Source organism: Neofelis nebulosa, chromosome 15 (genome assembly GCF_028018385.1).
Source record: "Neofelis nebulosa isolate mNeoNeb1 chromosome 15, mNeoNeb1.pri, whole genome shotgun sequence".
In the NCBI taxonomy this organism is placed as follows: Eukaryota; Metazoa; Chordata; class Mammalia; order Carnivora; family Felidae; genus Neofelis; species Neofelis nebulosa.
Window position 1 is genome coordinate 15,774,607 of NC_080796.1, and position 12,865 is coordinate 15,787,471.

At 35.7% G+C, this 12,865-nt stretch overlaps 1 protein-coding gene across 1 annotated transcript in view; it reads right to left on the minus strand.

Annotated features, from left to right (window-relative positions):
- Positions 1 to 12,865, minus strand: part of FMN2 (formin 2) — a 393,127-nt gene that overhangs the window by 91,633 nt on the left and 288,629 nt on the right. Inside the window, exon 14 of the mRNA XM_058701859.1 lies at positions 12,320 to 12,412. Within this exon, the coding sequence (XP_058557842.1) occupies positions 12,320 to 12,412 (93 nt within the window). The remainder of the gene's footprint in view (positions 1 to 12,319; positions 12,413 to 12,865) is intronic.

The window sequence follows — 12,865 nt, forward strand, 5'->3', positions numbered from 1 at the left end:
AAAACATTCCATGCTCATGGATTGGAAGAATAAATATTGTTAAAATGTCTATACTACCCAAAGCTATCTACACATTCAATGCAATCCCAATCAACATTGCACTAGCATTCTTCTCGAAGCTAGAACAAGCAATCCTAAAATTTGTATGGAACCACAAAAGACACCGAATAGCCCAAGTAATTTTGAAGAAGACCAAAGCAGGAGGCATCACAATCCCAGACTTTAGCCTCTACTACAAAGCTGTAATCATCAAGACAACATGGTATTGGCACAAAAACAGACACATAGACCAATGGAATAGAATAGAAATCCTAGAACTAGACCCACAAAAGTATGGCCAACTCATCTTTGACAAAGCAGGAAAGAACATCCATTGGAAAAAAAGACAGTCTCTTTAACAAATGGTGCTGGGAGAACTGGACAGCAATAGGCAGGATGAAACTAGACCACTTTCTTACACCATTCACAAAAACAAACTCAAAATGGATAAAGGACCTGAATGTGAGACAGGAAACCATCAAAACCCTAGAGAAGAAAGCAGGAAAAGACCTCTGACTTCAGCTGCAACAATTTCTTACTTGACACATCCCCAAAGGCAAGGAAATTAAAAGCAAAAATGAACTATTGGGACCTCATGATGGTAAAAAGCTTCTGCACAGCAAAGGAAACAACCAACAAAACTAAAAGGCAACCAACAGAATGGGAAAAGATATTTGCAAATGACATATCAGATAAAGGGCTAGTATCCAAAATCTATAAAGGGCTCACCAAACTCCACACCTGAAAAACAAATAATCCAGTGAAGAAATGGGCAGAAGACATGAATAGAAAGTTCTCTAAAGAAGACATCCAGATGGCCAACAGGCACATGAAAAGATACTCAAGGTCACTCCTCATCAGGGAAATGCAAATCAAAACCACACTCAGATATCACCTCACGCCAGTCAGAGTGGCCAAAATGAACAAATCAGGAGACTACAGATGCTGGAGAGGATGTGGAGAAATGGGAACCCTCTTGCACTGTTGGTGGGAATGCAAACTGGTGCAGCCACTCTGGAAAACAGTGTGGAGATTCCTCAAAAAATTAAAAATAGACCTACCCTATGACCCAGCAGTAGCACTGCTAGGAATTTACCCAAGGGATACAGGAGTGCTGATGCATAGGGGCACTTATATCCCCATGTTTATAGCAGCACTTTCAACAACAGCCAAATTATGGAAAGAGCCTAAATGTCCATCAACTGATGAATGGATAAAGAAATTGTGGTTTATATACACAATGGAGTACTACGTGGCAATGAGAAAGAATGAAATATGGTCTTTTGTAGCAATGTGGATGGAACTGGAGAGTGTTATGCTAAGTGAAATAAGTCATAGAGAGAAAGATAGATGCCATATGGTTTCACTCTTATGTGGATCCTGAGAAACTTACCAGTAGTCCGTGGGGGAGGGGAAGAAAAAAAAAGAGGTTAGAGAGGGAGAGAGCCAAAGCATAAGAGACTCTTAAAAACTGAGAACAAACTGAGGGTTGATGGGGGGTGGGAGGGAGTGGGGGTGGGTGATGGGTATTGAGGAGGGCAGCTTTTGGGATGAGCACTGGGTGTTGTATGGAAACCAATTTGAGAATAAATTTCATTAAAAAAAAGAAAAAGAAAAAATTCAAGATAGACCTCTATTTTCAACCATACTAAGGACCAGATACCTCAAAGTTTCACAACAAAGCACAAAGATACCCAATGAAAGTAAACTTGAATGCATGGCTGAATTGCCTAGAAAATAAGGAAAATTCTCTGAGGCCATAAAAACAAACAGGAGCAAGGTTCCAAAGGGGTATAAACAGCCCCTGCATTAGGAACATCAACTTTTGCTAAACCCAGCAACTTAGAGCTGTAGTTTGAATGGCCATACAGGGAAATATTGAACTGGACTAGAATTTTTCAAAGAGTCTAAAGAGACACCCCCTCAGTGAGGAGGAAACTGAAAAGCATTACACATCACTAAAGTAGACATTGAAGTAAATATGTCCATCTCTCTTTGGCTCCGGATGGGAGGGAAAGCCCTCTCACATAAGAATCCATAATCCCAAATGGGCAATCACTCTGCATTGTGTCTCAATCCACAATATGTGATTCTAAAATGCACGGCAAAAATTTATTTTAAAATAGTTCTTGGTTGGTAGTGCCCCCGGATGATTAGCCAAAACAAACATAAAGAGAAATAGGAAACATATAAGAGCCTGAGAGAAAAGTTAGATTAGAAACAAAGACACAAAAATTGGACCAAAGCAGAGTTGCCAACCCATTTAGGGAAGAGTCTAAGGCACCCAGACTCCTGAGAGGAATTTATTTTCAGCCCAGATTTTTTATGATTAGCAGACATGTCTCTCCAAAGTAAGTGTGATGTACACTTCTACACAGACCAGAAAAGAGTCTACAACCCAGTCTCATACCAAAGTAACTTAAAAAAATTTTTTTAAGTTTATTTATTTTTAGAGAGAGTGAGCAAGCAAGCAAGCAGGGTAGAGCCAGAGAGAGAGGGAGAGGGAGCATCCCAAGCAGACTCTACACTGTCAGCACAGAGCCTGACATGGGTTCTGAACCCACAAACCATGAGATCATGATCTGAGGTGAATCCAAAAGTTGGACACCCTACCAACTGAGTCACTCAGGTGCTCTTCCCCCACAAAGGAACTTTCAAAGAGTATACTTCAAAGAGAAGAAAAATCATCTTAGAAGGAAGGTTTAGAAGGAAGCATGAGGGTATGGCGAGCAAAGAAAATGGTATTGGTTATAAAAAACATAAGATGATACAAAAACATTGGAAAAGAATGGCATGTAAGTATAAATGGGTAAGGTTAGAGTTTAACTCTAGGGACTGTATTATTTTAAATCTTAGATTTTGTTAAAGAACCCTGTTGAAATACCCAAGGTATATATTAAAAGAATTAAGGCACAAAATACAATTTGCAATGTAGTAGAGAGGAAATGTTGAATGAAAAGAAAACCATCAATCAGTTGGTGATAATGTATTTACAAAGTCAGTCTCTCCATTCCTCTAACCATATGTCTTTGTAATAGGACATTTCCATGCTTTCTGTCCATATAACACTGAAGGGACAAGCCAGTGAACACAGTCAGAAAAAAGAAACTAAGAAATAAAATGGTGATTATTTGCAGTGATCTCTATGAGAAAATTGTAAAATTCACAAATTACTAATTATTGAGTTTAGCAAGTTTCTAGGATGTGACAGCTTTATACAGTAGTTATTTGAATTTTATTTATCCTCAGATAATAATAATAATAAATGTGATTCACAAAATGTATTATAGTAAAAAATAAGGTCTTTAGGAATATACTATTAAAAAAAAACCTATGTAAAGACCTTAAGGAAAATTATAGAAATTTTTATACCAACTTTAAAGGAGGCATAAATAGACGCCAGTCTTTATCGTGTTCATAGATTCAATATAGTAAGATGTCAGTTCTCCCGAATCTGATGTATAGCCTATGTAATCACGTCAAAATCCTAATAGATTTTTTTGGTGGAACTTGACAACTTGATTCCAAAATTATATTGAATAAATTAACAAGAAGAGGCATAAGTCTCCTAAAGAAAATGGGAATTTAATGTGACCACATTTTAAGTAGTATTAGAAAGCTACAATAAATAAGATAGTAACAGGTTTTGTTATGAAGAATAATATTAGAAATAGGTTAATGCAATCATATAGAGAAAACCCAGGAAACACATACACACACACACACACACACACACACACACACACACATATATATATATGGGAAAAATATATATGGAATATAAATATATATATGTATGTGTGTGTATATATATATATATATATATATGTATGTGTGTATATATATATATATGGAAAATTTGTACATGATACAATGGTACTGTATTTTAGAAAAGAGGGGATGGCATATTCATTACATGGTACTAAATGACTAAAACAACATAATATTATCTATGTAAAAAATTAAATTTGACTTTTAAAGACCATACATAAAAATCAATTCTATACATACATAAAAATCAGATATATTAAGGGTTAAATTTCAAAGTAAAACTAAAACATTTTTATAGGACAATCTAAAACAGTCTTTCTATAAACTTGTAACATGGAAAGATTTCTTAAGGCAAAAATCATATTTCATCAAGGAACAGGTTGAGAAATATGACATAGAAATAAAGACCTTCTGTTTATCAAGTCAGTAAAGAAAAGTGAAAAGAGAAGCTCCAAAGTTTGCAACACTTTAATACCCTAAAAATATAAAGAATCACTAATAATTCAATAAGTAAGAGACAGAGAAATAATTTACAGAAAAACAGCCAAAAGACTCAAAATGCATTTCATAGAAGAAGCAACATGAAAATATACTAACTCCTCATAAAAAATAAAATACAAATTAAAACCACAATGCGATATCACTTTAAATAATAGACTTGTCCAATGTAAGGACCTCATGCTCACAGGATTTGATACAAGAACTCTGCCAATAGGAGTGTAGATTGGAACTAATCACATTTTAAAACAATTTAGCTTTATCTAGACTGAAGATTCATTTCCCAATGACCGAGCGAATCTTTGTTCCCTTGGGTCTGTACCATAAAAAAAGGGTATTTACATACACCATGAGTCTGGAAAATAGATATTCGTATAAGCATTTTTTGTACTGGCTAAAAAAGGGAAAGAATAGGAGAAATGTAGTAGTCCTACAATGGAGTCAATGTTAATGAAATATAGCCATATGCATAAGCATGGAAGATCTCAAGAACAGTGTTCAGTGGAGAGTAAAATAAGTTATAGAAGAAAATGCTTACAATTCCACTTATACAGTTCATAAGTTTGCACAACTAAATAATAAATTAGTTACAATTTGTATTCTTCGCAAAAGTATAAACAGAAAGTGTGCAAATGATAATGGAAAATTCAACATGGTGGTCATGGCTGAAGAGAACAGAGGCATATAAGATTGAGGGAGGACAAACAGAAGAGCTGGACGTACTCATCATGTTACATTCCTTGAGGGGGTATACCTGGCTAATCATTCCATTATAATTCTTTAGACTCATTTAGGTTAAATATATATGTACATATTCATAAAATCATATTCTTATTGGTGTTATAGGTATATAACACATAAATGCCTTCCACATACACAGCACAAAGAGGCTGTGATATCCCTTAGAGAAAGTACTTGTGTTAGATACGCTTGGTTCAGGCACAATTCATGGTGCTGCTGGCTGTTGGTTCAGTATTAATGAATCAACAATGTATATTAAATAAGGTGTCTTCAAACATGAAAACACATAAGCTTATTAAAAATAAAGCCCATTAGAGAGAGCCAAAGCATAAGAGGCTGTTAAAAACTGAGAACAAACTGAGGGCTGATGGGGGGTGGGAGGGAGGGCAGGGTGGGTGATGGGTATTGAGGAGGGCACCTTTTGGGATGAGCACTGGGTGTTGTATGGAAACCAATTTGACAGTAAATTTCATATATTAAAAAATAAAAAAAAATAAAAATAAAATAAAATAAAATAAATTAAAAAAAAAAAGCCCATTTAAAAAAAAAAAAAAACATGAACACACACAAACAAGGTTGTATATTGACTGATTGATGAAAACGAGACCAATGTAACCAGAGCCTTGATGCAACTGAACCTTGTATTTGCTTTTAGGAGCAACGGTTCAGTGTTAATTAATTCAGTGTTGATGGCAACTTCATAGAACATACTTAATAGAAAATAATAATAAAATTTATTTTTGTGTTCTATAGAAATGAATATAAAACACATAAAAATTATAATTCATATGTATGCACGTATATATGTTTATTATATATAAAAGAAGTATAAAATATTTTATAATAAAAATGAACAAGCAAGGGACAAAAGCAACATGTAGAGGTTGTAACCACTAATTATATATAATATGCAAGCTTATATGCTTATTTATGTACATACATACACATATGTATGTACAAATTACCTCTGAAGGACAGAAATGAAACACAACATTGGTTAAAATACAGGAAAGTAATAGTAAGAAGACTGACATTTCATTATATACCTACATTTTATAATACATGCATGCAATATTACAACCTGCTTCTTCCACTTATTCACTAAAAAATGAACAATGAAGCCAAAGTCCCATGACAATGACAGGGAATACAGGAGGGGCAGAGGACCTGAGGAACTTGACTGAATTGATAAAGTCATCCCTTTATTCCTTCAGGTAGGAAATAAACATTTATTTGAAGTCTGCTATGTACTGAGTGCAGAGGATACAACATGGAACACAATATGGAGATGTTTAGATGAGGCATCAGTGGGAGCATCCAACTAGAAATATGCAGGAGGCAGTTGTCAGCAAATCTCATATGGAATCAATTCCCACCACTCCTCAGCGGCTCTTTGATCATTTCTCCTCCACAGCAACAGAATGGATGACTGCGGCTGGTGGAAATCTAACCCTCAGAAAGAAGAGGTGATATAGACTATTCTCCTTTACAGAGAATCACTTCAAATTCATGCTTCTTCCATGTTAAGAGTGACAGGAGGGGTACAAGGAATAATCATTGATCAACAGGGGAAGGAGCTTTGTCCATCTGGTACAAAGCACTGCATGCATATTGCATGAATGCAGAAGTATTCTCACTTTCCAGTTCTGATACTGTGACTTTTGAGTTTAACTGCATATCCTACAGATGATTTCTTCTGCATATGGTTTCCACCACCTGACATTACACAACTCATTTATCCACTACCTCTTGGAACCCCTAATGATATTTTTAATAACTTTTAAATTAAAATAAAATATACCTAAAGCTTCTTATGGAAGATATTGGTTCTAACACGACTTTGCCATCTGTTGTGTGACTTTAGTCAAGTACTGAGTCCTCTGAGCCTTTGTTTTCTGATCAGAAAATGGGGATAATAGTGGCTTCTCAGACTGTCCTAAAGAATCATGAAACTAAATCACATAGAGAATAAAAGGGCTTCAGTTAATTCTTTAGCACAACAAAATTGGTATTAATGCTTAATATTACTATTATTATATGAATAATAAGTAAAGCATTGTGTGCTTAAAAGACAATAGTTTGTTTTTCAATTGTAAATGGTCAATGAAAGACTTCGGACATTAGATATATTTTACACTTTTATCATCACTAAAAAAAATTCTCAGTATATTTTCGGAAAAAGAAATAAAAACACCACCAAACATACTCGCCCTGAATATGGAACGCTGCTTATAGGGCACCATGGGTACCATTTCCAGTAGAAGATACTTCTGGCAGACTTCCCAGTCTTTGGGACACTTAATGCAACTGCTTTCACCATTTCTTCATTCTCAGTCATAGAATTACCAAAACTAAAGATTGTATATTGAGAGTAGAAGCTTCAACACCCTTGTAATTATAAGTATGTAATTACAAATTTATGCACCTTCACCTCCGTCCTATTCCTTCATTTCAGCCTCAACTTACTATGCTTCATTTAAGGAAGAAATGTTTGGGAAGAGAGGGGGTGGAGGTATGGAGAGTTGGGCTAATAAAAATCTCATCAGCCATTTCTGATTTATAAAATCAAAATAAGGACTTTACTTCATATAATAGCATGGAGAGAAATGACCTTTAATTTTCCATTCAGCCCCCATAAAAACAGTTGAGCTTGGGTTTGAAAATTAACATTTATCAAAATGTGCCAAATGAGTAAAAAGGCTGTGAAGGCCAACAACATAGAACTAGGCTCCTATTTCTTTCCCAGCAACCTCCCCACGTACAGATACCTATAAAGGCAATCCTCTATATCTATGCATATGGTTTTCATATGCACACTTAGTCCATAATACAACTTGGATTCAAACAGAAGGAAGAAAAATAAAAAGGAAGAAGTGTACTGAGTGCTGAGAGAAATATTAGCTTAGCATGAGCTTCCCTAGTGATCTCATTTATCTCTTCTTTCTTTCCTCTTGCTTTCTGCTACTTAAAAAAGAAGAGGCACAAAAGAAAATTAAACAAAAACGACAGATAAATGCTAGATAAGTGTCTGGTGATTACTAATTAGTTTTCTTCATAATACATCCAGAAAATAAAATCATCACATATGTTGACATAAATTAAAGATAAGCTAAATTTCAGTAACTTTGATTAAACAGTTGTCTAACACTTATGCCAGTTACAGTATCCAACATAACTTTAAAAATTGTTGCAGAGTTGTGTCCTTCTACTTCCTCACTTCTTTTGAATGTTAAAAGCTCAGAAAACTGGTTTCATCTGCGCCGATCCAAGAAAAATGTTCCATCACTCCCTCCTTTCTGAAACTCTTCCTAACTCTGGCTTCCATCACAACAGCCTCTCTTCATTTTCTTTCTACCTAACTCACCACTGACTGTTGGGGCTTCCTCTGTCCATCCTATAAATGCACCCTCCTAAAGAATTCTATCCCTGAGTCTATTTTTTTTTTTTTATCTTTCTAGGTGATCACATCCACCAGATAATCACCCTGTTTATGATGTCCAATCCTCCATCTGTGCTCTCTGCCATGTCCAAGGTAGATATCCACCAGCTTGATGGGAACATTCACCTGTGTGCCCACTTAGGTCATGCTATCCATCCAAAGCTTTTCCTATATTTCTATTCTCTATCCTGATTAACACCACCACTCCCCACCACACAAACCTGAAATCTGGACCCTATGCATCACCTCCATATTTATTTGGTCACCAAGTAATTTCTCATCTATGCTATTGTTATCCCTTAAATATGTCCTCTCTTCAGGACCATTATTATGTCCTTAGAACAGGGCCTCCTCATTTCTCTAACAATTTGCCATAACAATTTTACAAGCAATTTCCTTCTTAAATCTGGTCTGTCTCCCTTGAGTCCTTCCCAGATTCTGCCAGTATAAACTTTTTTAAGTCTTTAAACCTCTGCTCCCCAAGGATTCAGGATGAAGCCCAAGTTCCTCAGCCAGGTTTGTAGATGGGGTGGTGGGAAGGTGTGGGAGCTTCTGTATAAAAGCATCTGTTTTCTCACCACGGGATAAGATGAGGTTATCATCAGAGTCATGAGGAAGCAAAACAGAAAGACTGTGGAGGTTTGAGAGAACAGAGGAGCAAAACTCGGAAACTGAGAAAACGAAGTTTACAAGGAAAATCTTAAAGAGGTGCTCAACAGAAATGAGTTCCAACAGCAGGTCTGCGGTCATGATTTTAGATGATACCAGTTGGTGCTGTTGTAAGTACCCTCCCACACTCAAAAAAAAACAAAAACAAAAACAAAAAGTTGAGCTACTCTAGTGCAAATATGGAGACTGAAAAGAGATGGGCTTGATGAGGGTTGTTGGGTTTTGTCAGGTGAGCAAGACAGTGGGTACAACAGGTAGGGACTGTTCTAGATATAGGAATAGCAAGAAGCCAAACAAGACTGCTTTCTTAATGGAGCTTACTTTGTTGAGGGACAAATAAATAATACAACTGCAGAAAGCAGTAAGTATTACAAACAATATAATGTTGGGTGGAGTTCAGAACATTATTTGAGAACATTATTTAATTAGTGTTAATATTATTAATTGAGAGCGTCAACTCTCCAAAATATGGTACTTTGCTGGCACCATTACAAACAATGAATGCCTTGCAGAGGCAGGACTCAATTCTTTAAATCTGCCTCTTTTAAAGCAGGGGTGAGGACAATCCCAAAGAAGAGGTGTTTAAGCAGAGTCCATAAAATATTGGCTTGAGAAAAATTAGGCAGATAGGGAGTAACAAAGCGGGTGAATCAGTGGAACATAGGGCTAGTTAAAATCCAAAGACTGTTAGTGTGTGTTCAATAGACCACACAATAGCTGAATTATGAGGATAAGAGATGTTTCTATTACATTGTGGGAGCTAATGCACTAAAAATGTTTGACCGGTATTGGGCATAGTCTCTTGAACTGTTGGGAGAGAGATTTTAGGCTTTGAAATGTGGCACATTTAAAAAGACCTTGACAGGGGCGCCTGGGTGGCTCAGTCGGTTGGGCGTCCGACTTCGGCCCAGGTCATGATCTCGCGGTCTGTGAGTTCGAGCCCCGCGTCGGGCTCTGTGCTGACAGCTCAGAGCCTGGAGCCTGCTTCAGATTCTGTGTCTCCCTCTCTTTCTGACCCTCCCCCGTTCATGCTCTGTCTCTCTCTGTCTCAAAAATAAATAAACATTAAAAAAATTTTTTTTAAATAAAAAGACCTTGACAGGATTAAAAAAAAAAAAAGACTTTGATAGGATATATAAAAAGATTAAAATACCTATGTAAGTTAATATGAGCACAGAGGTAAATGTAAGAAAACTATTTTATTATTGAGGACAGCCTAATTATAAGCAAATGTTTGGCATATATTTTTATACCAAGGTGCAATGCATTTTTCAGTGTATAAGCTTAATTCCAGAATTTTGTCATGATAACAAGAGGGAATATGGGACAAAAAAATAGCTATATTCTAAAAAAATTATCTTAAGGGAAACATTTTGAATCCATTGTTTTCATTATATTTCATTGAATATAGGTTAATAGGCACTCATGTTTACTCTTTTTATTTTTATTTTTTATTATGAAATTTATTGTCAAATGGGTTTCCATACAACACCCAGTGGTCATCCCAACAGGTGCCCTCAATACCCATCACCCACCCACCCCTCCCTCCCACCCCCCATAAACCCTCAGTTTGTTCTCAGTTTATCGGAGTCTCTTAGGCACGCATGTTTAAAGCTGAACTTTTTTCTCCCACGTTTTGACATATTTGATCTACATAAGATGTTCCAAAGAATTTGCTATTGTCATTAACTGTCTTCTGGATAATGTATAATGTAAGATCTAGTAAGACATATACATTTTCTTATTCACTGCTATTAAATGTCTAGGTGGATGGAGGTACTCAAAAACTTTTTTTCAATGACATGTAATCATACAGTATTTGAACAGGACCAGAGATGAAATTAAAAGGTAACTGAAAGTAGACGGAAGAAGAGCCATGAAGAAAGACTCATTCTTTCTTTACTGAGTTAATGAATTCAGGACTCATTTCTTCATAGAAGCAAAAAGAATACCTCATCCTTTACCCTTATATTTCTCCCAAATGACATGTTCTTGATCTAAATATCCCACCTAATGAAGAAAAGAAGACTCATTTTTATTCATCATTAAGAAAGTACTGAGCTTACAGTGTCCTCTAATATGTAACTACAGGACTCTGATTTTGTCCCAAGGACTATTTAGGAATTATTGAGATTTTCCACCCTAAGACATGAGGACCTGAGAATTTAGAAATGACAATCACTTTGATTTATGAATCTGACCAAAGTTCTGTTTCAATCTTGATGATGATCTTGAGTGATTAAATAGTACTTGCCCATCTAAAAAATAAAAGCTGTGTTTAACATTTAATCAAATTCCAATGTGACTCATTCATTGTAAATCATCATTAATGACACTTGAACAACCTATAAAAACTATAGCCTAAAAAACAGAGGATGGAGCCAGTCTTCAGAGTGGTACTTAGCCTCAGTCTCAAGCCATGTCAGCCTCTAGGAGAATTCCTGACAGCAAGAACTTTCCCAGAGCATGGCAGGACACAAATCTGATCTTCACATTCCAAAGCAGAAATGTTTTGAGTAGCAAATGCTTTGCTATAATTGTAAATTTCAATAATTTAAAATGGTAAGACTTTTTAAATAGTTTTTTCTTCTTTAATTTTTTTTTTGTTTCTTTAATATCTTCTGAAATTTTCTGCCCTTGTTTATGTCACAGGAGGAGTCAAAAGATAGTATTTATTACATTTTAAGCCTTCTGGGAAAAAGGTGTTAAATATCTAGAGGTATTTATATATCCTATAAAAGTAGAATATAATGTTTTGAAGATCTGGAAAACATCAATATACTTTGCGTTTTTTTATTCAGTATTTTCAAAAACTAAATAAATACAAAGTTGAGCTGAAGTCACAAGCATAGTTAAAACTTAGAAGAATATCTCATTTTCTATCACAAAGGGCATAAAATTTTAATATCTTGATAAATAGTTACTATTTTAACATCGGATATTTACTGTCATTAAAAAACAAAAATAATGAGCATTATCCATAATAGTATGTTTACCAAATTGCTCATCTGTCAGAGCTGTGTGACTCATGATTAAACATAATTTGTTTTTCTGTGATGTCAAAATAATCCCCTTTAAACCAATGCATATTTTTTTAAATGCCATCTACCTACCTTTCTGCTGAAAAAGGAGGGAAATGCAACATGTGTCTTTAGAATTTACCTTGAATAATAAATTGTTCCATGTTTTCTTTGAAAGGCTGGATGTGCTCTTTTGAGGATACCTGGTATACCTTCCCCGCCTCAACTTCACAGGCTGAAATTAGAGAGACACATTGTTTAGAATGTCACAGTGTTAATGGAACAGTAATAGATATATTTTTTAGAGAGAGACAGAGAGAGAGCACCAGTAGTAAAGGGAGAGAATCTTAAGCAGGTCCCACGCCCAGGGCAGAGTCTGACACGGGGCTCGATCTCACAACCAAGAAACCATGACCTGAGCTGAAATCGAGAGTCAGACTCTTAACCAAGTGATCCACCCAGGTGCTCCATCAACTTTTAAAACATATTAGCTGATGTTAAAAACCTCTGATAACCCCACTCATTGACATATGTTCTACACATATTTTGGAAACATCCAAATACTGACATAAGAAGCCTATGATCTCAGCTTCACTTTGGGTTTTTGTAAAAAGAGGTTCTTAAGAATCCAAGTTTGGTCACTGACAAACTGTGCAAACGTAGGAAGCTCCTTTAAGCCCCAAGCCTC